Consider the following 26,228-nt stretch of genomic DNA (forward strand, 5'->3'; position numbering starts at 1 on the left):
CTAATGTTTTGAATTTTGTTACAGCTATTTGTCGCGAATCACCACCTAAACAACCAGGCTGACTATCTCGAAATGGCAATTTCACGATGTAGCGACCTTCATCTGTCCTTTTTGTTGTAGTGACGAAGATTTCTTCGCATCTTTTCTCCTCTTCTGTCCACATACTCTTCGTACTATATCTCTCTTCTTCTAATTCCCAAAACTGTTTTAAAATATCTGTTTCGGTAACCTTAGCATGCATGACCGATATTTTCGGTGGGTCCCCGTCGTTTCTGTTTAAAGGTTCATTGACTGAGCCAGACAAAATCCAACCTAACGTTGTTTTTTGTGCAATGAGCTTCCCATTTTGGCTCTTCTTTATGCCCTCTTGCACTATTTGGCTGTAGACGTTAGCACCTAATAGCATATCAATGGCCTTGGGAGTTTCAAAATAGGGATCTGCGAGTTGTAAATATTTTAATTCTGTCCAGTCTAAGCCCTGAAGTTGACGTTCTGGTAGGAACGTTGTAATGTTCTTTAGCACATAAGCTGTGACCTGTATTTTTCTGTCCAGGTTTCCCCTCGATCTTAGTTTAACCGTAACAACATATTTCGATGTTAGAGCTTTGTCTCCACCAAGACCAGTAATTATGCCACTAGCAGGAGTCTTCTTTAGACGTAGTAACTGGACTGCGGCCTCTGTTATAAAACAGGCTTGTGACCCTTGATCTAATAAAGCTCTGAGCACGTGATTTCCCCCAGTTTCCGACTCGGTATTTACTAATGCAGTGGCAAGTAAAACCTGACTACAGCTGGCGATCTTTTGAGTTGATAAGCATGAAACTACTGGTTGAGCACTAGATGATGTACTAGGACTCTCAGTAGGTTCCTTTGCCATTGGATTGGTAGTTGTGCTTCCGACATTAGGGTGCAAAAGCGAATGATGTCGTTTTTTACAAAGCTTACAAGATCCAGGATTTTTACACTGCAACACTGTGTGATTTCCGCCTAAACAATTGAAACAAATCGAATTTTTAGCTACAAAGTCGCGTCTTTTTGCGATATCTTCATTAGCAAACTTTTTGCAAAAACATAATTTGTGGTGCTCTGAACAGTATTCACAGCACATACCTGAGGACCTTGTAGCTATAAAAGCTCTTGGTTTTGAACTAGAAGCACTGGTTTGTGGTGAGGGTTTTTTCGAATCTACAAATTCTAATGCACGGAAACGGCTTTCTATGAAATTTTTGAATTGTTCCAATGTTGGCAATTCATTCAAATCAACGGAGCTAGAAACATGTAGTTCCCACTGTTTGCGTGTTTCTGGGTCGAGTTTAAAAGAAACAATATGTATGATGATAATGTCCCATGTGCTCACATCAATGGCTATATTTTTAAGAGCATTTAAGCAGTCCATGGTGGTGTCTATAAGATCCTTAAGACTGGATGCTGATTCAGTATTTATACGCTTTATGCCAAACAGACGCTTAAAAATACAATTGGTTAAATATTTTCTGTTATTGTATCTTTGCTCTAATAGAGACCAACATTGACTGTAATTTGCGCCTGTGATTGGCGTGTGCCTTATCAATTGTTCTGCCTCACCAGTCACATGAGATTTCAAATAATGTAATTTTTGTACATTTTCTAAAGCCTTGTTATTGTGTACTAATGATACGAATAAATCGCGAAAGGTTGTCCACTCCGAATAATTGCCGGAAAAAGTAGGAATAGTAATTTTCGGCAGTTTAGCTAACTGGCTAAACTTGTCACTATTCTTACTGGCTGATGGGACAGACTCCCCTTCAGATGGCGTTAATTGATTTAAGGTTGTGGATAAAAGTAATTTGTACGTGAAATAATGGTCTTTAGTAGTCGCGTGAATTTCCTGTACGACATATTGGCTAGCCGCTAAAATATCAGGCTTTGAAATCTCATACAACTTTGCATGGTTTGCCCTAAAAGATATCCAATCCATTTCCAAATTTTCAGATCTAATTTCTACGTATTCTTTTGTTATTCTTTCTTTTGGACTTTTTTTGAAATTGGATAAATCCCTTTTGATTGAACTCTGTAAATCTAACTGTACGTTTATTAGACCTTCCATTTTGTACTTAAATTATTTATATTGATCTACTTAGCTATTTATTGACCTATTAAATGTCTACTAACTATCTTTCAAAATATTTACAAGTGTATGAAATTACGTGAAAATTTTACAAGTGTTTGAAATTTCATGAAAATTTTACAAGTGTTTGAAATTTCATGAAAATTTCACAAGTGTTTAAAACTTGTACTATTCTAAGGGAAAACGGACATAGGTTCCCCGTTCCCTCGTTTTTATTGAAATTATACTAAGTCTAAACTAACATGCAATTTACTCTAAGTTAAGATTCTCTAATATATTTACAAGTCTTAAATTTTTATGTTCTTAGTTTAAATTTTCTAAGTGGTTGAAATCATATAAATAAAGTCCAATTTTGCTTGAAATTAAACCGCTGATATAAAGTTCAATTTTGCTTGACAAATAATAATTTGAAGTTTGTACTCACAGTTTGACACTTCACTTTTGCACTCACACGTCACGATGACAGCTGTCAGCTTGACTTTGGCACCTGTCAGACTTGACTTTGACACCTGTCAAACTTGACTTTGACACCTGTCAAACTGGTCCTTGGTAGTCCATCCTTGGCGTACTAGGGTTGTCCTGCTCTGCACCACTCGTCTCGCTCGCTCTCGCTGGTCCACGCTGCTGGCGCCCTCTGCCGGCGCCTGCCGCCACTGCTGGAACCACGTACTCTGGTGTCTGCAGCGATCCACTGCGAGTACGGTGAGTGGTCCACTCCAGTGGACCACTTGTTCTTCAAAAAAGGTCCGGTTCTGAAGGACCAAAATGTTCCCGCTCCAGCCCGCCGTGCTCTGAGGGACCGCAGGTCGTAACAAAAAAACCACGGTTTGTTCTAAAAAGGCTAGGCCGGTTTATTGAACCCAAGGACGAACACACGTGGCTTAAATTTTACATGAGTATTATATTTCTTAAGTAGTCGGCCAAGACCGCGATATACAAGTCTTACAGCGCCATCTATTATCTGGTAGCGAAAGTTGTCTTTAATTTTAAACAAGGATTTCATTTGCATTCCTTTTTGAACAACTCCTATTAAATGATGTGTTTGCAATCGAACGAGTCTCTGGAGTTGACTGTGTGGCTGTAGGTGACTGTGAGGTTGACTGGGCGGCTGGAGATGACTCTGAAGTTGACTGGGCGGCTGGAGATGACTGTGAAGTTGACTGGGTGGCCAGAGATGACTGTGCTTCACTTTCAATTTCCTGAAAGAACAATTAATTTTTTTACAGTTCCCACGCTCGGAAGAAGAATGGAAGGATGTGGCCAAAGTGTTTGAAAAGAGATGGAATTTTCCGCATTGTTTAGGCGCAATGGATGGTAAACACATAGCAATTTTTCTTCCAGCTGGATGTGGCTCAGAGTATTTCAACTATAAAAACCATCATAGCATGGTATTATTCGCAATCGTTGATGGAAATTATCGATTTATTTTATGTGATTTTGGAACCAATGGAAGAATTTCAGATGGTGGAGTACTCAAAAACACTATGTTTTTTCAAAAACTTGATAATAATCTGTTGTGTATTCCAACCGACACAGTTGTCGCAAATAGCACTAGAAAGTTGCCTTATGTGTTTGTGGCTGATGATGCATTTCCACTTACAACAGATTTAATTAAACCATTTAGGCAAGCAGACTTAACCACAAATAAAACCAGAATTCTAAATTACCGTGTATCACGAGCAAGGCGCATTGTCGAAAATGCGTTTGGGATCTTAGCATCTCGATTTAGAATTTTTCACACAAAAATTAGTATTGATCCGAAGAGAATAGAGTCTGTCGTGATGGCCAGTTGTGCTTTACATAATTTTTTAATGAAGACGTCAGAAAGTTCTTACTGTCAACGAAAATGCTTCGACGTAGAAAATGTTGATGAAGGGTCAATAACCCAAGGATATGATACACTGGATTCAGCCATAGTTAATTTACAAAGAAGAAATCTTGGTAATACCTCAATTGCAGCAAAAAAAGTCAGAGAAGAGTACATGGAATACTTTGCAAGTGAAGGCAGCGTTCCGTGGCAAAATAATTTTATACGTTAACTATTCTATGCTTAAACAGAAGCTTTAAGAATAAAACATTTAATAAAAAAAGTTGCTTAGTTTTATTTAAATACCTACACGTTAATTCACTAAGTATTAATATGTAGGTACGTATTTTTTTCGAGACTGCTACCATAGTACACTGCTTAGCAGCACAGTTAGCAGTGACTGCTACAGTACGATTCAAACTTTATGTCCTCGCGAACTTCGTGCGTGTCCATGCGCAGAGTACAATATTAGGTACAATATAATATTACAATACTACAAAAAAAATGTCAAAAGTAGCCAAATCATTCTTTAGTTGATTGTACCAGCGCAAACTTCACTCGCAGCTAACTTCCGCGGGACATAAAGTTTGCATCGGACTGTACAACGTGAAAGAAGGAAGAATTCATGTAATAATATAAATAACTAAGTATAGAGCATGTCTCAGTATGGTGGATTTGCTTATCATATATTCACATTACCATATTAAATTTAGTGCTATTCTACTCTGCTGGCACCACAGGGCTAAAAACTATAGAAGAAAATATAAAAAAAATCATAAGAAAAGCCGACCTTATTGGAACAGTCTGTTTAATAATCACGCAAATAACTTACCTCGTTGTCTGTTGATTCGTCATCCATATTTGAGCATGAATGTCTGGGTTCAACTTGGTCGTCCAAAAACAGCAACATAGAGTAATATCATAGTTTTGGTTTATATACTTCTTGGGTTCCTGCTCCTGATTTCTTCGAATCAGCGATCTTCTTACGCTCTTTTTTGTATGTAGAGCGAATGTTGTTTATTTTTTTTACAACAGCATCTTTGTCAGCACTAGGGTCTATTATTTTTAATTTTTCAATCAGCTTAGTGTACGCCGAACGTTTTAATTCACGATTGTGATACTCTTTGCCTTTAGTATTCCAAAGACAAGGTTCACTGCGATATAATTCAATAAACTCTTCTAGCCATTCGCGATTAGTTTGAGACGCCATGACGCGTGCGCACGTCCACCCGAACTGCGACTGACGACAAAACTGAACACGAAAACTGAACGAGCGCATACACGTTACGATCAGTCGGCACAGTTCTTCCGATTCCGATTAATCAATTGAAATTTTTTTTTGTTCCGTTCGACTGCACAGTCTTAAAAAATCGGTCGAAACTGTACAGTTTTATAACATACATGTAGCGATTTATTGTTACCGTTCGAACTGTACAGTCCGATCGTAACGATTTCTCGTTGCGTATATGGCCACTTTAATACGCGGATATTGACGCTCCCCGGCCGCTTCGTCACACGGTTAACTCTGATTGTGCGCTAAGCCGCGATTTGTAAGAGCCGATAATGGCTTCTAGTTACCTTGTTATCTCGGTTATCGGGTAACTAGCCAAGTTTCCTCGCTGTCTTTACTTTATTGCCAACTTGACGGCGTCCACTTCGTCCGCGTGGATTCAGAGATTTTGAAAATCCCGTGAAAATTCTTTGATTTCTGGACGAAAATAGCATGTCGACTGTGAACTGGCAACCGGTACCATCTGAATTTTAATTCCTTTTAAGACATAGCCGCCCACTAAGAAAGGATTTTTGGAAATTCCATCCCTAAGGGGTTTAAATAGAGTAAGAAAATTTGTATGAGTCATTTTTCAAGTTATATCTATGAATAGTTCTATGAATATTTGAGTTTTCGGACAAAAGTGAAGAAGGTACGTGTTTCAGGATTTTTGGAAATTCCACCTCCTCACCAATTTTTCAAAATCCACAAAAGCCAAGCTGGGGCGGGTTATCACATAAACAAACCCTAGCAGTATCTAACACTAAACGCTAATTGGTGTGAAATGCGCGGAAATTGGCAGCTATCGGGCGCCAAGGGGCGGCCTGTGAGAGCAGATATTGGCTTGGAAGCAACCTCGTTATCTCGGCCGCCGCTAACCGCCGCACTCTGCACTTGTATGCCTAACTAGGTAAGTTCCACAGACGCCTTTATGGTATTACTAATTTTTTCCATTCAATTCCAACAGCCTGTTTGCTGGCTGCCACTGCTGGACATAGACCTTTACAAGAGCGCGCCGCCACACACGATCCTCCGCCTTCCTCATCCACTCGCTCCCCGCCACCCTATTCATTGCTACATCATATTGTTTTGCTCAGAATATTGAACTTGCTTTGCTTGCTTGTTACCCTGAATAAAATAATGATCACTGGCAAGAAATAAAAAATAAAAAACATGACTGCCCCAAAAACAAACTAAAAAGTAAAAATTCAACTTTAAAAATGGATTTAGTTTTTTTAACCCCTCGTTTCATGGGAAATCATTAATTTTCCGGGATTAAAAGTAATCTATGTTCTTCCCTGTTATGCAAGCTGTTTCTGAGCCAAATGTCAAAAACGATCACTGGACAGACAGACAGTACACTTTAAAAATATCTAATGTTAATACGGGATTATTCTTTGTTTTACCACGAAAGCCTAAAAACCGTGTCTGTGAATTCAATTTGAAACTTTGTGTAAATGCAAGTGGGTGTTGGAATTAAATGCATCGAGTTAAAAATAAGTGCGCCCTCATAACAACCACGACGGTTGCACCCCCGCCACACCACCACACCACCACACCACCACACCATCGCAATACCCACAGAGAGAAAACATTCCGCGATATAACGAGCATCGTGTCGCAGATGGACTTAATTATAATGAAATGCCTTTTTACGCTTGTTATATTTTTATTCTTCGTTGCGGGAATTTCACAAATCCTATATAATTCTTTATCATTTTTACCCGACTGCGCTGAAGCCCAGAGGAAGGTTATAAGTTTGACCTATATGAATGCATGTATGCATATCCGTTCCTATGTCCGCTAATAATTACTCAACGGCTCACACTATTTTGATAAATGATGAATAAGTACGTCATTAAATTCGTCTTGATGGCGCGAGTCTGATTTCACTCGTATGTGCTTAAATGTGCGGGTTGAAAAAACACTGCAAACCGCAGTTGACGATTATTTGAAAACTTTTTGAATAACTTGTTTGTCAGTGTCGGTACTCCTCATTACGGAGGGTTAACGTCTTCCATCAATGTACCTACCTGAGTGAAAGGAGACTGACCAACATAATATCAACGTTCAGCTCAAACGACTGGTCAGAGTCAAATTCAAAGCCCTCCGGGTACCGACTTCGTTCAACTTTGCTTACACAATCGATTGATATGCATTATCACAACTAGACTACAACACTATTTTCCTTTGCACAAACTTGTATTTTCATGACAGATATTATTTTGACGATGGAGTTACAAAAGGGATGCTTCGTTGAACTTCGTTGATCGAATCAGATGAGTAGGTATGTGTGTGTTTCCACGTGATTTCCTCTCGGTTTCCCGCAAATGAGCATAACGAGGTGTGTTCGCATTGTTGTTGCTCGCTCGTTTATCACTACCTTTACCCCAGAATACAAGGTTTAGCATAAGTTTGCTTATCTCGTCAACGTTGATGAATTTCGAGTATCGAACCACCTTTTTTGAGTCGTGCCACACATCACACATTTTATTCCAGGGCTTCGGCTGTTTAGTGCTAGGATAGCCTATTCTTAAATTTAAGTATCTAGTCATGTCTATACAACCACAGATGACCGATGAACCCATTTGCTATTGGAATGGAAACTACTTACCAGAAACTGAAACGTTGGAAAATAACCGTCCCGTTGGTCCGAATAAATCACCAAGCTTGCGGAGAACGTTTGGAGTAGGCCCACCCAAAAGAAAGAAATGGCTCGCACGTGAGGAGACCAACAATAAATAAAATATAAGTGTTAACAGAGAAGAAAAGAAGAATATTAGTCACATGTAGCACATTATTGTAAATAAATATTTTTTTATTTCTTTCTATATAAAGTCAGAATAAACAGAACCGAAAATACCACGTTACAAACTTATATTTTAAAGTTCAAAATTCTTTATTTGCTACTTCTGAGCCATTGACTTTGCAATTTAGATAAGTATATGGAAGAATTCGAACTTTAAAAGTTAAGTCCATTTTGACATTTTAGTGCTTCAATAACGTTGGTAGATTTCGAGTGATCTATCAACGTTGTCGAGCTGCGGTAACTCGTACTAACGCCACTCGTGTCGAGCCGCAAATTGAATTGCGAAGTGAAGGAGACGTCAAAAGGGAGTCGTCACCTGTTGAGGGCCGTGACGTCACGGACTCGTCCCATCACTTCAGTCACCGTCCCGCAACACGGCCCGTTTTCATCAGCCGAGAAAATATGATGCTTTCAAATTAAAATCTGTACACAAAGCGGGTTGGAAGAACACTGAAATAGTGTGTGATTTTGTTAATGATATAGGCATGCGCTTGACTGCAATCATACCAAGTAGTAAAATATGATGAGGCAGCCTAAGGTGGAGTGCACCTACCTAGAAGATGCCTATTCGCTCTTCTTCTGAAGTTGTCAATATTGTAGTCGGCGCGGCGGACAACAAAAGCCGGAAGGGCATTCCATATTCTCTAGTGCGATTAGAAACGAGGAAGTCAATCGCTTTATACAAGTCCGAGGATTTTGACTATGTAGGGGTGCAGACCTTTAAGGTCATAGCACACATATCAACTCCAGTATTCTTCGCAGAAACTTGTTACTGCAACGCATACTACTTAGTCAGAATCACACTAATATTATAAAGGCGAAAGTTTGTATGTGTGTGTGTGTGTGTGTGTGTATGTTTGTTACTCCTTCACGCAAAAACTACTAGATGGATTTGGCTGAAATTCAGAATGGAGATAGCTAATATCCTGGATTAGCACATAGGCTACTTTTTATCCTGGCTAACGAAAGAGTTCCCACGGGATTTCGAAAAAACCTAAATCCACGCGGACGAAGTCGCGGGCGTCAGCTAGTCGTAGCATAATCGCTTCGCCTTGGGACAAGCTCAGGAACTGTGGTGCGGTACGAGGTGGACTTGCAGTTCCCGCGCCTATAAGGCTCGTCGCTCCCGCAAAAAAAAAAAAAACGTACACGAGCTGCTGATCCGCTTATACATTAGGTTGACCCCTGGTTAACGGCGAGGCGAAAGGCGATACGGTGGCGTTCCTATTCCGAGTTGATATGTGTGCTGTCACCTTTACGATGCCGAGTGGTCCGATCGTAAAATGGTGAGGGAGGAACTAGATATAATATCAGGATATAAATCTATGATCGAAGTTTTGTGCGTTGTGTAACATTTACTTAAATTATTTTGCATACAACCTGTGATTAACTTTAAATTGCTCGTTAAAATTAAGCAGAAGGTTTAGATTTCCCGTTTATATATTCATACGAAACCCGCGTTCCATTTGTACAGTTAATGCATTATGCAAGCCGCTCTAAACTGGGAATTGCTTGTTAAATTAATCTCTGCACGGCATTTACATTCTAGCACTCTATACTGTTATGGTAACCAGAAAAAACTTCAAAGCATTTAAAAAGGTTAACATAGTATTTTCAGCTTCATTTATTTAAAATATAATATGTAACTTAGTTTCTCCGCAGTTCCTTGCCGAAATTCTATGCGTTTTAGAAAATCATAAACATCGTGAAAACCTATGCATTTTCCACATAATGTTCTCAACGTTTGTATGGAATCAGGCGTTACATTACAGAAGTCCATGATATACAAACTTACAAAGAATCAAAAGCTTAATTTGCTATAATCCGCTAAAAAACGCAAATCTGTATGGTACAACATGCAGCATGGCACATGCACCGCCCGCCATGCAGGAAAAGCCAGTCACCAAGCAAGCCCAAGTACCACCACGCAATACCACACAAATCCACCAGAACGCACTCGACGCACGTTTCGCTCCGACACCGGAGCATCCTCAGGTTGTTCTCAAGGTTGTGTGAAGTTTGCCGATCCGCACTCGGCCAGTGTGGGGAACTAGGGAACTATAGGCTAACCGTTCTCATCCTGAGGAGACCCGTGCTCAGTAGTGAGCCGGATGGGTTTACTTTGAAATGATGATCACACTGGAACCGCAAAAGAGGTTGGTAGCTAACCTTGCTGATGGGGTGCGGGGTAGTAAACATTTTCACATCATCATCATCACGATCAGCTCATCACCGGCCCACTACTGAGCACTTCTCCTCTCGAAATGAGAAGGGTATATTGTGTATATTATGTCTGTAATAATTATTTATTATCATCATAAGTGTACAGGTATCATAAAAGTGATAGAGAATCAGACTTTTTAATTTAATTTTACTGTAAATAAAAGCGTCTAAATGAAAACATAAATATGATGTGTATCAAACGAGAGATCTCTATTAATTTCCAGTGGGCTGGAATTCCATGAGCTCCTGTTGTCTAATATCTCGGGAGGTAATCAAATTTGGCGAGGGTTCGACTTGTGAACGTATTACCGAGTTACGACAGGCTCCGAGGGTTGTGTGTTCGTTAATCGGAAATTATAGCGAGTGTAGCTGTTAAGCTGTGCGCACATCACTGCACGATCCACACCAACTTTATTTTACTTTACGAACTTCAGTGTCCAAAACTCAGATTCAAAATGTGCACGTGTTTAATTCGTAATTACAACGAAAACACCGCCGTAACTTAAAATATAATATCAGGCTTATTTTAAAATTCAAGATTTGAACACTTATTTCACTTATTTCATTTACGTACACACAGTTGTTATTGACGCGCAATTGACTATAAAGAAAATATTCTCGGACTGATTTCGTAAATTTAAAACTTGACTAAGGTTCCCTTCTTTCCTTAATTAATCGTAGATTGAGCTTTAAATGCTAGAAAAAGGTAAAACACGAATATATTATTAATCCGATTGCGCTAATGTATGTGACTTTATTCGTAGTGTGAAATTTTAAGTCCCAAAATTTAAAATATTAATACGTCGACTTATGGCACTTAATATGACAAGTGTTTTATGACGGGTTAGGAAAACACTTTCTACTGAGAAAAGCCGGCGTATGCGTTACGACTCTATACATATAATGCGCGATCAGCATTATTGGAAATTATAAGAGTAGGTATGGCCCAGAGGGTCTGAAATGAAAAACACATTTGGAAACGAAATAATAATTTATTATAATACATAGCGATGTGCCGCAGGGAGGAACGCGCGGTAGTTTGAAAACGCGCCGGAACCCTCTTTATTTACATCGCTGACAGAATGAACATATTTAATTGCATATTAGAATTGCGAAACTAATCCATGATGATTGGGAATAAGGAGAATTGGCAAGGTAATTTGCAAGTTGAGAAATTACCAAACACGATACGACTTCTCAGACCTGGGCGCGTTTGGAACCCTCGTAGCGTTAGTTAAGTGTACGTTATTAATTATTATCACTACTATATCATCTTACAAATCTTACAATCCTGACTTTCAAAAGGAGTACAGTAGTATTTACTTAAATAAATGATTTGAGTTTGAGATATTTTGTTTCTCGTCGTTTCACTGAAAAAAAAAATATTTACTCAATATTTGTTATTGTTTTTAAATGTGTGTGAAGTCTACCAATCTGCCCTAGGCCAGTTTGGCAGACTAAGACCTAAACCCTTCACTTTGAGTGCTCAATACCGGGCGGGCAATGAGTCATAATATAGTTTGACACAGCAAACACAGAATTACTTATTCAATTCGGTCCAGTTGTTCTCAAGTTAAAGCGTCGTCGCCAAGGGCAATGGAGATTCATTTTTATACTTACATAAGATTATTTATTTGAAAAGGAAAGTGAATGGAGCATAATATTTAGCAAAACAAATAACATGCGCCTGTATAAATATAATATGAGTCCACGCAGCAGTGTGCCGTGTGACGCACGGCGCAGGTCGCGACGCGTGAATTAATAATGGCCGACTTCAAAATGCCGTGACCCCAGCCCCAGCACAACTACTCCGCCCTTATCTCCAACAGGATCTTAATTAATTTATAGAACGTTACAATTTGTCATGTTACATTTCCATATGTAAAGAAAAAAGAAAGTTTTACTTTTTTACTTTCTTTCTACGCACCGAGGGTTCCGTACCTCAAAAGAAAAAAGGAACCCTTATCATTTGATACGATCCCTTCGTTGTCCATCTGTTTGTTTAGGTACCTATAATACCTGTCTGTCAAAGCGAACGCAATGACATAGGTAATATCTAGTAACAAGTGGTAACAAGTTGCAAATAAAATAAATTGCGATTGCAAATGTATGCTTGCGATTGGAGATCATTTAAACAACAAAATAGTTAGAAATCCTTAAATATAAAGATCTTAGAGACAGATATTAATCCTTAAAAGGTACGGAGCCTTAGGTGCGCGAATCTCAATCGCACTTGACCGGTGTTTCGGGTGTATAGAGCCTCTTCATCCTAAATGAGAGAAATGGAAATTTTAAGATGATCCGGCCTAATATTATAACTATTACCTACCCAACATACCTATACTGTATCTAACATAATAAAATTATTATTATGTTGTTATTATTATTATTATAACAGTATTGCATAATTTGGTTGGAATGCAATACGACAGATGCGGGGTCCTGCTGCGTCGATCGCAATTGCGATTAGCGACCTTCTGTCCCTAACTAATAGCCCTCCGTACTCTCCCGTGATCCCTGATTACTATCCCGTTTTGCACTTACTGTATAAAATAAAATATCAGCATCAAAATTATGAACCGATAAAATTATCCACGTCCACATGCCACGGCCTTACGCCTGTGCTTACGCGCCGCCGCGCCGCCTAAATCTGTGGGGTATATATATATGACTCCGCTGGTGTTAAATGATACACCCAAAGTTATGTACACTGGTTTATTGTTACCCACATTATATAATACACAATAAGAAAATTTACACTAAAGTTGTATTTACAATGCTAACTAATTATTTACATGGAACAGAATGCGTTCTATTCATTATCGCGAGTCGTCCACGAAGGGGACGCAACGAGTGTCAACGTAGACTGATGAAACGCACTGAACACTGGGAATCTGGGGAAAGCCTTTTTATAGTCTTTCCCCGTCCACCGTACTTGTTTACGCCAAAGCCAGTAAATACCGGTTCTTACCGGCTGCGCGCAGGTGTGTTTAGCAGGTATACCAACACAGAACCTGGCCGTCGGCGCGGGAGCGGCTGCGCGACTTGTGTGCGCCGCGGCCGCGTCCGCGCGGTCTCGAAGGGTGCCGCCCGGTGGTGCGGTGACCACTCACCGCCTCCAGAGCTTCGAATCTCGCCGCTAAATCATCTAATTTCCTATTCACTTGGGTTAACGCGAAAGAAGAAGACGCGGCGGCGACCTGCGTATTATGCGCGGGCGAAGCCTCATGGACCTTGTCGGCCAAGAGGGCCACCTGGTCTAACGGTAAGCTTTCCTGCATTGCAATGATACTTTGCAGCAGGTTAGGCAACCGGCTCGACCACAAGGTGCGTAGGAATTCGTCGGGATATCCGGCGCCCGCCAAACTCCGTATGTGCCGCAAAAACTGACTAGGTTTGCGGTCACCCAGCTCCTCACTCATTAACAGCTGTTTGAGCCGTTCACCGCGCGACGCGGATAATCGTTCGATGAGCTGAGTTTTTAAAATTTCGTATTTATTTTCCGAGGGAGGGCTCACAATAACATCCTCGACCTCGGCCGCGTATTTGTGTTCGAGCACTGAGATCACGTGATAAAACTTGGTATTGTCCGCGGTGATGTTAGCTAAAGAAAATTGTCCTTCAAGCTGCGCGAACCAAAGTTTTGGTTTCTCAGGCCAAAACGGTGGAGTTTTAACACCGATCCGGAAAAGTTTAGAGTCAGTCGCGTTTTCACCCGCGCACTGTGTGTCCGGCATTATTTAAAATTTTACGTAAAAATAATAAAAATTAAAAATAATTTACGTAATTATTTAAACACAAATATTAAAAATGTTGATTTAAAATTGTCGGAAAGTCACCAATATGTGGTGACTAATCACGTCGGAAGTCACCAATATGTGGTGACTAATCGCGGCGGGGTCACCAATATGTGGGGTATATATATATGACTCCGCTGGTGTTAAATGATACACCCAAAGTTATGTACACTGGTTTATTGTTACCCACATTATATAATACACAATAAGAAAATTTACACTAAAGTTGTATTTACAATGCTAACTAATTATTTACATGGAACAGAATGCGTTCTATTCATTATCGCGAGTCGTCCACGAAGGGGACGCAACGAGTGTCAACGTAGACTGATGAAACGCACTGAACACTGGGAATCTGGGGAAAGCCTTTTTATAGTCTTTCCCCGTCCACCGTACTTGTTTACGCCAAAGCCAGTAAATACCGGTTCTTACCGGCTGCGCGCAGGTGTGTTTAGCAGGTATACCAACACAGAACCTGGCCGTCGGCGCGGGAGCGGCTGCGCGACTTGTGTGCGCCGCGGCCGCGTCCGCGCGGTCTCGAAGGGTGCCGCCCGGTGGTGCGGTGACCACTCACCGCCTCCAGAGCTTCGAATCTCGCCGCTAAATCATCTAATTTCCTATTCACTTGGGTTAACGCGAAAGAAGAAGACGCGGCGGCGACCTGCGTATTATGCGCGGGCGAAGCCTCATGGACCTTGTCGGCCAAGAGGGCCACCTGGTCTAACGGTAAGCTTTCCTGCATTGCAATGATACTTTGCAGCAGGTTAGGCAACCGGCTCGACCACAAGGTGCGTAGGAATTCGTCGGGATATCCGGCGCCCGCCAAACTCCGTATGTGCCGCAAAAACTGACTAGGTTTGCGGTCACCCAGCTCCTCACTCATTAACAGCTGTTTGAGCCGTTCACCGCGCGACGCGGATAATCGTTCGATGAGCTGAGTTTTTAAAATTTCGTATTTATTTTCCGAGGGAGGGCTCACAATAACATCCTCGACCTCGGCCGCGTATTTGTGTTCGAGCACTGAGATCACGTGATAAAACTTGGTATTGTCCGCGGTGATGTTAGCTAAAGAAAATTGTCCTTCAAGCTGCGCGAACCAAAGTTTTGGTTTCTCAGGCCAAAACGGTGGAGTTTTAACACCGATCCGGAAAAGTTTAGAGTCAGTCGCGTTTTCACCCGCGCACTGTGTGTCCGGCATTATTTAAAATTTTACGTAAAAATAATAAAAATTAAAAATAATTTACGTAATTATTTAAACACAAATATTAAAAATGTTGATTTAAAATTGTCGGAAAGTCACCAATATGTGGTGACTAATCACGTCGGAAGTCACCAATATGTGGTGACTAATCGCGGCGGGGTCACCAATATGTGGGGTATATATATATGACTCCGCTGGTGTTAAATGATACACCCAAAGTTATGTACACTGGTTTATTGTTACCCACATTATATAATACACAATAAGAAAATTTACACTAAAGTTGTATTTACAATGCTAACTAATTATTTACATGGAACAGAATGCGTTCTATTCATTATCGCGAGTCGTCCACGAAGGGGACGCAACGAGTGTCAACGTAGACTGATGAAACGCACTGAACACTGGGAATCTGGGGAAAGCCTTTTTATAGTCTTTCCCCGTCCACCGTACTTGTTTACGCCAAAGCCAGTAAATACCGGTTCTTACCGGCTGCGCGCAGGTGTGTTTAGCAGGTGCGCTCGCAGCTGCGATATGCAGGTGGCATTCTTGGAATTTGCCCGCCGCGATTTACCGTCGTCACACAACAAACAGTTGCGCGACGACCAAAACGCGGTCTAACCAACCTACAGTGGTCGGTCGCCACAAATCCAACGGCTCCTTGCGAATAGTTTGATGTCGTTTGACCACTAGTGGGGGGTCTTCTAATGCTGCGCTTTCTGGTGCGAGGTCGCTATTCTAGCAGCATTAGGATTGAGGAGTTGGATGGAACAATGTCGCAAAAAGCCCCTATCGATTAAAAAAAAATCAAGTCCGCAAATCGGTTCAGAAGTCTTGGAGAAATCAGTGCATAGGTAGAAAAACACAACTCCTCCATTATTTAAAGTCAGTTAAACAGTAGCCTAAGTTACTTCTTAATCCTTGGTTAATGCTCTACTTGTCTGTGAAAGTCCCGTCAAAATAGGTTCACCCTTCCGAAGATTAGTCCGTTCAAACAGACAGACACTTCAATTTTATTTATAAGTATATACATTCGTTTCTTATATTTTAAGGCCAATGCGTGAATAATTTTGCCTTTTAGAAATGGGTTTCAATTTAGCGACAAAACTCGAAGGTATTCTACAACGAGACATATTGTTATCTTCTGTAAGTAGCCGTCCAATTTGTCCCCACGCGAAACGGATAAAAGAATTACATACAATACAATACGTATACGGCGTATTCCATACAAAAGCCTCACGTGCAGCGTGCGGCGAGGCGGTGCGGCGGCGCGGCGGCGATGCTGGTCTCTGTATTCATATCTGAACTTCCAGCGGTCCCTTGTTACTTAAGGAAATGAAAAAAGTTGACAATTCCGGTGTTTGTGTGTGCCTCGCCGCGGGAACTTTTCTAATATCCGCACGACTTGTAGAGTACCTACTCTGTATGGTATTGTTTTATGAAAGTTGAGCAGACGAGCCGACTTGTAACAGGTGACATGCGCACGATACAGCGACTGACGGTTCAGAGCTTACTGTTCAACTACATAATATACTCTTTTATGAAGCAGAGAATTGATTAACACTCGAGTTCAGATTTCTGCGTTCAACGTTCAATATAATTTTTGCTGTGGCTTAGACCTCTACACACAAAAGAAGTCGATCACTTTTATGGCCATCATAATATTGATGAAGGCTGAGACAAATAATCCTTCAGACCCAAAATGTTAAATTCTTTAAAGGCACTGAGCTCTTATTAAGTACAATCTAGTTAATAGTTAGTGTAACAGTTATAAGATTTATAATTTATAACTATGTACTCAGACGATACCACTGAAGTACCTGTATCCATGTTACGCATCGAATGCAGCACTCGCGCTTCCAAAAGCTTCTTACCCAAGCCTCTTTCAAGTTTGAAGTGTTCATGCACACATCATTTATCGCTGTCGGAACAATAGTTCAAAACGAGTTACTTTTATTTGAAAATACTAAATTACTGTGAATAATAATAATTAATAACCGCAGTAAGTACGTTTTTGTGAAGCCATTGAAAAATACATGTTTTTGACTGCATTTCATTAGTCATACATTATTTTTCGTCACAAAACGCTCGCAACAAGCATACCTGCAGCACTCGAGTTAATATAAAAGTGAAATGTTCCCGAGTCATTAAATCCGATATATATTTAACGGCAAGTAGGTCGAGCGGCTCTCAGTGGCGGATTTAACTTTAACCGCACTCGAAACATTCATGACGAGTGCTTTCATGAGCGAAGTCATTTCAAGATTTCCCCATTTTGCTTATTGTACTTAGTGAAATGTGCAATGACAGGGGAGCAAATCAACCCTCTTGTTTCTCACTTTATAACCTGACTTTATGGAAGAGGTTTTAACAATCAAACTCCCGTTAACTCACAAACTTCTCGCTACCCCACGTTTAATAAATATATATTATATTATATAATAATAAACATATTAATTATTAATTACTGAACAACATTGCCACTTAGATAAGATACAATAGTTTAAGAATAAAATTAGTAGTAAAAAGTCCGGTTCTTTCAGTCCACTCTGGTCGCTGCCGCATACGTAGCTCGCCTGGAAATGGGACAAAGTGAGCTTGTAATCGATACTGTCCTTAATTTGACCAAACAAACACTCCCCCACACATGTTACTCGTATATATTACATAATAAAGAACCTAACAAAAGAACGCATTAACGTAACATAAACATGTCGTTAACAACATATCGCTACAAACATTGGCCGCAAACAATGCCGCCATGTTACCGCTTACCGCCCGACAAAAGAATCCCGGAGAATCTCTACGCTAATTCCATTAGTGAAATTCCGATGTCACCAAGACATTACCCGTGTTTCGTCGTTCTCGGTCGCGCCGACTCCTGTGACTCGTAACCCGCGTTTACTGTTATACTACTGCAGGGGGTGCTTTGACGGTCGGCTGACAGCGTAGACATTTTGGTTAGTGATTGACAGAAAGGATGATTGTTTCCAATCTTCCAATCCAAATATTGGTTAGTTTCGCACTGGTGGTCGCTGTAATCTCAACACAACAGGGGTAATTTTCGTGATTTCTAATACGTAATAGTCTCTGGTCGGAAGTTTCTGTATACCTACCACCTACCAATATATTGGCACAAATACCAGTAAAAATGTCCCAGGCAGCAAATAAGCTGACTTTTTATCACCAATCACCTTGATAATAACTTAAGCTCTTATAAGTGATAATATTGGTGCAAGAAAACTCTTAGGTCTGTATCGAGGGTACGATGTATAGTATCCAACATCCTGGATGAAATTATACTTTAAAAGCATTAAAGTAGCACTTGAAAAAAGTACTATATCAATACCGCTTTTAGCACTCGATAAGTTTCTGTAGAGTGTAAATAAGAAGCTGGACGACATTAAAGTTGCAGCAGCTCAGTAAACGTCGGCGCTCGGCTCCTCATTGAGATTCATGAACGTGTCAACGAGGCGACGGATCGAGGTGACTTGCTGAGCAGCAGCCTATCTATAAACACCTACCTACCTAAATACCTACACTTTAGCTAGCTATACCAAGCAGGAAACTTGCATACTTGAGAATTCTGCATAAAGTCCTCAAAGGTGAAGTCTGCCAATCCGCACTTGGCCCGCGCGCCGCGTGGTCAGCTATGGCCAAACTGTTCTCATTCTGAGAGGAGACTCGTGCTCAGTAGCGAGGTGCCAATGAGTTGATGATGATGACGATACATAGGCAACTCATCATCACCATCATCACAGCCCATCGCCGGCTCACTGCTGAGCACAGACGTTCTCTCGTCACGCTATATCCTCCGCGCTGGCACAATGCGCAGTGGCAGACTTTACTCACCTTTGAGAAATAATAGCAGCTGATGCAACTCTTTGTTCGCTCACCAATGGATAGCTTAAACTACCAAAAATTAGTAGTAGAGCGGGGACTTGGTTGCTTTAGCAACAGTAACTAATAATAACACGCAATTACCTATCGCTAAAGTGATTTCTATACTTGCTGTGCGGCCTTTTAAAAAATACTGCATTATTGGTACCTACTAACGGGATATCAGTTGCTGACTGCAAAAATGCCTGGCTAAGTAAAACTTTAGAACAACGGTAGAATTAATGGTACAATTTACATGATACAAACGAAAAGAAAATAGTTAATTAACATTTAAAACCTCCGCCACATCAATAAAAGGTAGGAAACACAAATAATGTAGAATATCTGCACCACTTCCAATCAATACTAGTAACTGGAGTTTACGTACAAGCAAAGTAATAGTTCATTACAACTGTAGCAACGAGGCTGCACTGAACTGTAAAATGCATTGGTTTCCGTTAAAGTAGTCGAGCTAACAAGTTGTTACAATGTGCCGGCCGCGTGCAAGCTATTGTTACTGGCGGCGCCGTCGCAGCGATCGAACAGGACACCAGCTATTGTCAGCTAACAACAAAGCTGTGAACAAATACTAGGAATCAGCTCCTCGACACTGGCTTACAGGGCGTTTTATATAAAAAGCTCTGTTCTAAACTTTAGAGCCTTCGGTACTAAACTTTTATGGATAACAAAAGATTTATGAGTTAGTCTGACCTAGTTACCTACCAGGGATACCTACTCGTATATCAGCTTGACGTTATTGTCAGTAAACTGATGAGTCACTAAACTTGACTAGATTTAGTGCTCAAATATTGGGCTGTAACTTTCAATCATGCTCTGAACTACACATTCACAAAGTAGGTACACAAGCTAAATCCCGCCAATCCACTAAGAAAATTAAAATAATTTAATTATTCTAACCCGAAGTTTCGTGATATACAAGGGCCGATTTCACCAACGTAGAAAGTAAGTAGCTAAGGTTTTCAATACAAAAACTGTCATAACGTCCAATTTATTCATCGGTTAGATGTCATCTAACGTTGGTGGAATCGGCACTTAGCAAGTAGTAATTCTTAACTTACAATAAGCAGAAGAAGCAGAATCAAGTTAAACACCAACAACGAAATATTTTTAAAAACAGAGCAACTACTGAGTATCTTGTCGCTTCTTGTCAGTAAAATCTGCTTTCCGAACCTGGTAGAGTCCTGAGTAACATCATAATTAGCACAAGCTGTTCTGTATGAAATTAATAAATTGATTTCATTAGAATAGTATAAAAATTATAGAACAAACTAAAATTATTGCATACGTCAATCAAACACCGCGGTAGGTAGCTAACTGCTTTATTCATACACCCGCACTTATCCTACACTACACATCTCTTTCCTATAAAAAGTCTTATTTACTAGGTTTACATAGGGAACACTTAGGTAATTCATCTTAACACTTACCCATCTACTAATTAAGTATACCATAATTATCTGCTTTTCCTTCCCCCCTAACTAAACACTTAAATCGTTAAAAAATAAACCTATTCTATTTTATCTGCTAAGAACTAATTGATTAAGTCTTTTAAGTACATTTTGTAATATAACCAAATTTATCAAAAACAAACTTTTTACTTATCTCTCGTAACTAAGAAGTTATATTAGGTAATACTTATTTAAAAAAAATGCTAAAATGTACCACTTATCTAATTAATCAACCTGCCTCAATTGAAGCTTTCTATTCCTTAATTATTATTTTTCTTTTTTTTTTTTTAATGCATGTATAATATTTTTATGTATATCCTTAGTTAAGTGTTTTTCTTAATCATTACTTCTCACTCTTTTTTACGTAGCCGGCACGCTCTCTTAGGTCTTTCCATAATTTCAACTGGGGATTCTAGACATGGCGACCGTCCCCCGTCGTCGTCTAGCTCGGACGTCGGGGATAGTACCCACCCAGGTCGCGGCGGCGGCGTCAAGGTCGACGTTTGCTCCCCGCACTCCTGCGACTCCAACTGAGTTGTGGACTCCTCTACATCCTTCCCGGGTGAATACGACTCCTTGGCATTTTGGTTTCGTCTCCGCGGTCTTGTGTTTACATATTGATCCGTAATACTTATCTCCGTACTTTCTGGTTCTGATCCGGGTCCGACGTTCCATGAGAAACGACTATTCCTCAGTGGTAATATTTGATCTGTGTGTCTGCGACAAATATTTCCTTTGTTTAGCAATATTTTGTACGATACTGGCCCCGTTTTTTCTATTATATCCCCTTCGATCCATTTATTGTCCTTTGTGGAGTAATTTCGTGTTAATATTTTATCTCCGATATCGAATTTTCGTACGACTCCGCCCGAGCTTTCTATTTGCTTGCTTTGTGCATCCGCAACTATCTTCGATGTACTCGGGCGCATCGCGTCTAGTCTATTCCGCAGGCGCCTCCCTAACAGAGCTACTGCCGGTTCTACTCCTGTGGTTGCATGTGGACAGTTTCTATATTGTAATAAAAATCGACATAAGCTAGCGTGTATGTCTTCCCCTTCTAACACCGCCTTTTTAATAGTTTTCTTCACGGTTTTAACCGCATTCTCGGCTGCTCCGTTTCCTTGCGGTCTATACGGTGAAGATGTAACATGCCTGATTATATTTTTACTGCAGAACTCCTTAAACTCTGCACTTTGGAACGGCGGGCCATTGTCGGTCACCAGTTGGTCAATTAGCCCAAATCTAGAAAATAAACTACGAAAAAATTTAATGGTATCGTACGCCGCGGTACTACGTATTTGTTCCACTTCTAACCACTTACTATAAGCATCGACTACGACGATATAATATTTACCATGGAATTGAGCAAAGTCCGCATGTAGTCGTTTCCAAGGTCCCGCCGGAAATTCCCATGGATGTAAAGTGGTTTTAGGAGGAGCGTCCCGTACATTTCGACATGCTTCACACTTCTGTCCCACCGACTCGATATCTTTATCTATAGAAGGCCAATATACATAATTTCTGGCAATAGACTTCATTTTTACAATTCCTAAATGTCCTGAATGTATTTCAAATAAGACCCGTTCCTGTAAACTTTGAGGAATTATTAATCGGTATTTGTATAAAATACACCCATGATCAATATACAGCTCTGCGCGCCTCACAAAAAATGCCTGCTCATCCTCTTTACACTTCTCTGGCCATCCGAACATAATATATCCATAAATTCGACTCAATAAATTATCTTTTTTTATTTCTACTGCAATCTCTTTATAACTTACCGGTAACGTTTCATTCATATATAGTAAATAATGATTTTCGGATTTGACTGGACTGTCGTGTTTTTTTCCCTCTAATGGTAGACGAGATAACGCGTCCGCATTGCCGTTACATTTTGATTTCACGTAATTGATGTCAAAATCATACGCTGCCAATTGAGCCGCCCAACGTTGTAGTCGACTTGCTGCCGTTTGTGGAATGCCCCCTTTTGGCCCAAAAATATACACCAGAGGTTTATGGTCCGTTTTTAAAATAAATTTTCTACCAAAGAGGTATTGGTGATGTTTTTGTACCCCGTACATTATCGCCAATGCTTCTTTATCTAGTTGACTGTAGTTCTTCTCTGTATCCCCGAGCGTTCTAGACGCGCAGCTGATCGGCCGTTCCGTTCCGTCGGCAAATACGTGCGCCAGAACTGCCCCTATACCATACGAGCTACTATCTACTGATAAAACTAACGGAAGCGCTGGATCGTAATGACATAACACTCTGTCGCTTGCTAAAATATTCTTTATGTTTATAAATGCGTCTTCGCAATTTATATCCCAGTTCCATGGCTGATTTTTCTTTAAAAGAGAATATAATGGATGTAGCAATGAACTTAAGTTAGGAACAAACTTGCCATAGTAATTTATTAGGCCTAGAAAAGCTTTCAATTGAGTCACGTTTCCCGGTGTTGGAGCTTTCACAATAGCCTCCACTTTTGTCATGTCCGGATGCAAACCATGTTTATCAATAATAAATCCTAGGTATGACACACTTTTTTGTAAGAATTTACATTTATTTATTTTTACAGTTAGGCCCATAGTCGCCAATCTTTCGATTACAGCTCTCAGATTATTTTTATGTGTTTCGCGATCTTTTCCCGTTATGCAAATATCATCTAAAAAGACAACCGTGTTTGGTAAACCTCTAAGAGTCTCTTCCATAATTTTTTGGAATTTTTGAGGGACACAGTTCAACCCATAAGGTGTACGTTTGAAAGCGTAGGTACCTATGTGCGTTGAAATCGCAGTACACGCTTGCGACTCGGGGTGGAGAGGTACTTGCATGTACGCGGTCGTCAGATCAATTTTAGAATATTCCTGACCACCGCTCAAGGCTGCAAATAATTCTTCGATGCGCGGCAACGGATAATGATCCATTTTTAATTTTGGGTTAATAGTCGATTTGTAGTCCCCGCATAACCTAATATCCCCCGATGGCTTAATAACTGGAACTATTGGTGTGCCATAGTCCGAATGTTCAACCGGATAGATCGATCCTTCCTTTTCTAAACGCTTAATTTCTCTCTCCACTGCGCTTCGCAATGCTAAAGGTACCGGCCGGCGCGAACGAAAACCGGTTTGTTATCTGTGAGCTGTAAACGAATTTGTTTCTTACATTCGCCCAACTTGTCCGTAAATACCGAAGAATATTCTGTCTTTAACTCGTTTATGAACCGATCGCGATACTCATTATCACTATCTTCTTGTAAAATGTTATTAATGCATAATTCATTTATTTTAAATTTTTGAATCCAACTCCTACCTAACAAGGGACGACTCCCATTTTTTATTATGTACAATTGTAAGTTTTGTTGATGATTGTCCTCGATACATGCATCTACTAATATAAACCCGATCGGTTCAATTCGCGAGCCCGAGTATGAGCATAATTTAATTTCATCTTTCAAAATCGTATAATTCGAAAACATACTATTGTAACATCTTTCACTAATAGCCGAGATTTTGCTACCGGTATCTAACTCACATTTTAGTATTTTATTCCCTATTTTAACATTAATAAAAAACGGCTTGTCTCCGCTTGCAACCGCCCGTATATTGTACATTTCACTTTCCGAGTCATCACTCATAAAATTATGGCGTTTTTCGGCCGTTTTGTTGGCCGCTTTACACATCACCTTCAAATGCCCTCTACGTAAACACAAATCACAATTATACTGCTTATAACGACACTTATCTGCCCGATGAGGCTTCCCGCAGCGCCAGCAAAGCGCCGAAGAGGCCGCCGGCCTGGCCCGGCCTGCTGGTCCGCCACGCAGCGCGTGCAGCGCCTCGCCGCCCGCCTCGCCGCTGCCACCTGCCGCTCTCGAGCCGGCCGCGCCGCCTGGGCCGGCCGCGCTGCCTGCGCCTGCACCTATGTTGCTGCCGAAGTCCCCAGAATATGCACCGCCCAAACTATTGCGGCCGCTCACTCTGTCCACATGCTTCTCCGCAGCTTCTAATCCTAGAGCTAGCTCCACCGCCTTCTTGTATGTTAAATTAGTCTCGACCAGCAATCTAGCTTTAATATCCGTGCTTTGTAATCCAGTAAGGAACTGTTCACATAGATTTTCTTCTAGGTTTTGCCCAAACTTACATTCCGTTGCTAAATGCTTTAACTGCTGCAAAAATTCTAGTATGGATTCCCCAGCTTTTTGTTTTCGCTGTCGAAACACTTCCCGCTCCACGTATATTGAACGTTGAGGTTCTAAATGGTTTTTTACTATTGTTACTAATTCTTCAAATGTTTTCTCTTCAGGTTTGTTTGGTGCACATAAGTCACACATTAAATTATAGGTGCGTTCACCTACCAACGTCACCAACGTGGCCACTTTATGCGTACTTTTGATTTCATTTAAAAATATAAATTGTTCTACTCTTCGAACATATAATGACCACTTTCCCCCGAAAAGATCAAACGGTTCAATTTTACCGAACGGCATTTTACCACGTTACTATTTCACACGTTTTAACTCCCGACTCGTCGCCAATATTGCATACGTCAATCAAACACCGCGGTAGGTAGCTAACTGCTTTATTCATACACCCGCACTTATCCTACACTACAAAAATATTTTAGGGTTTTCAAAGGCAAAGTTTGTAGAGCACATTATAATTGAGGCATGAATATTGTCAGGCCTCGTTTGAACTACGTAATTCCATTGGCACTATATCGGACGCTGGAGGCCCCAGTTGGCACCCTCGCGCGCGGGCGGTTTGGCGCGGCGCGGCGCGGGCGGGCGGGCGGCGGCAGCTGAGCGGATAATAAGGCCACTAATCGCCACACTTTAACCTTGTTACTCTGTTTAGAATAGCGCTTGCTCAGGGGAACTTTTATTAACCACCCGAGTAACGTGGGTAGCGATATACAAATTCCACCACATATTATTGATCATTATATTGATCGTAATAAAAATTCAGCAATCAGCCGGGTGATTTAGAATACTCGGTTCGATAAGTTATCCGAATCGAATCGAATATACCGAATTGAGTTTACTTAACTTAACAGGGCTCTCTCCGTCACTCGTTTCATACAATCGTAGTTCCAATTTCATTTGAATATTAAGCAACCAAAGTCCATGAAATTTTGCAGACATATTCTAGAAACTAATATCTGTGTCTGTGGTGTTTTAGATTTTTCAAAAAATATGTAGTTTTAAAATTACAGGGGCTCAAAGATTTGTATGAAAATTTTTAAGACCACGTAACTTTGAAACCGAATATTTTAACAGAAATCTGGAACACCACAGACATAGATATTAGTTTCTAGAATATGTCTGCAAAATTTCATGGACTTTGGTTGCTTATTATTCAAATGAAATTGGAACTACGATTGTATGAAACGAGTGACGGAGAGAGCCCTCTCTTAACTTAAGTTACAAGTTATAATAATATCAATTTTAAGCTGCCACCACACCTGCGCGTCATGAACGTGAGATAATATCGCCATTACAGTTTTCCCTGCTTTTCACAAATAGTATTGGATACCTAAGTATTTAGTAAATTATGAAACAGTTGAAATATCGACACAAATAATAATTATTTATTATTGAATTGTCTTTACATTGTAACAGCTTTTGCCTTTTACAGTATTATGAAATACTTCTACAAAATAATTCTTGT

At 40.4% G+C, this 26,228-nt stretch overlaps 2 protein-coding genes across 2 annotated transcripts; both read right to left on the bottom strand.

The window, feature by feature from the left end:
- Positions 1-11,146: 11,146 nt before the first annotated feature.
- LOC123866012 (uncharacterized protein K02A2.6-like) lies at positions 11,147-23,653 on the bottom strand. The gene is made up of 2 exons (XM_045907303.1): positions 20,906-23,653; positions 11,147-11,162 (listed from the first exon to the last, which is right to left on the bottom strand). Exon 1 carries the CDS (start codon positions 23,484-23,486, stop codon positions 20,913-20,915), a length of 2,574 nt encoding a protein of 857 aa, XP_045763259.1. The 5' UTR covers positions 23,487-23,653; the 3' UTR covers positions 11,147-11,162; positions 20,906-20,912.
- On the bottom strand, positions 23,654-25,162 carry LOC123866285. Its single transcript, XM_045907739.1, has one exon. It carries the CDS (start codon positions 25,046-25,048, stop codon positions 23,654-23,656), a length of 1,395 nt encoding a protein of 464 aa, XP_045763695.1. The 5' UTR covers positions 25,049-25,162.
- Positions 25,163-26,228: the final 1,066 nt, after the last annotated feature.

This window comes from Maniola jurtina, chromosome 6 (genome assembly GCF_905333055.1).
Source record: "Maniola jurtina chromosome 6, ilManJurt1.1, whole genome shotgun sequence".
Classification (NCBI taxonomy): Eukaryota; Metazoa; Arthropoda; class Insecta; order Lepidoptera; family Nymphalidae; genus Maniola; species Maniola jurtina.

Bases quoted from the DNA above. Each gene is read 5' to 3' on its own strand.
- LOC123866012 (XM_045907303.1), bottom strand. From the start codon at position 23,486: ATGGATCATTATCCGTTGCCGCGCATCGAAGAATTATTTGCAGCCTTG.
- LOC123866285 (XM_045907739.1), bottom strand. From the start codon at position 25,048: ATGCCGTTCGGTAAAATTGAACCGTTTGATCTTTTCGGGGGAAAGTGG.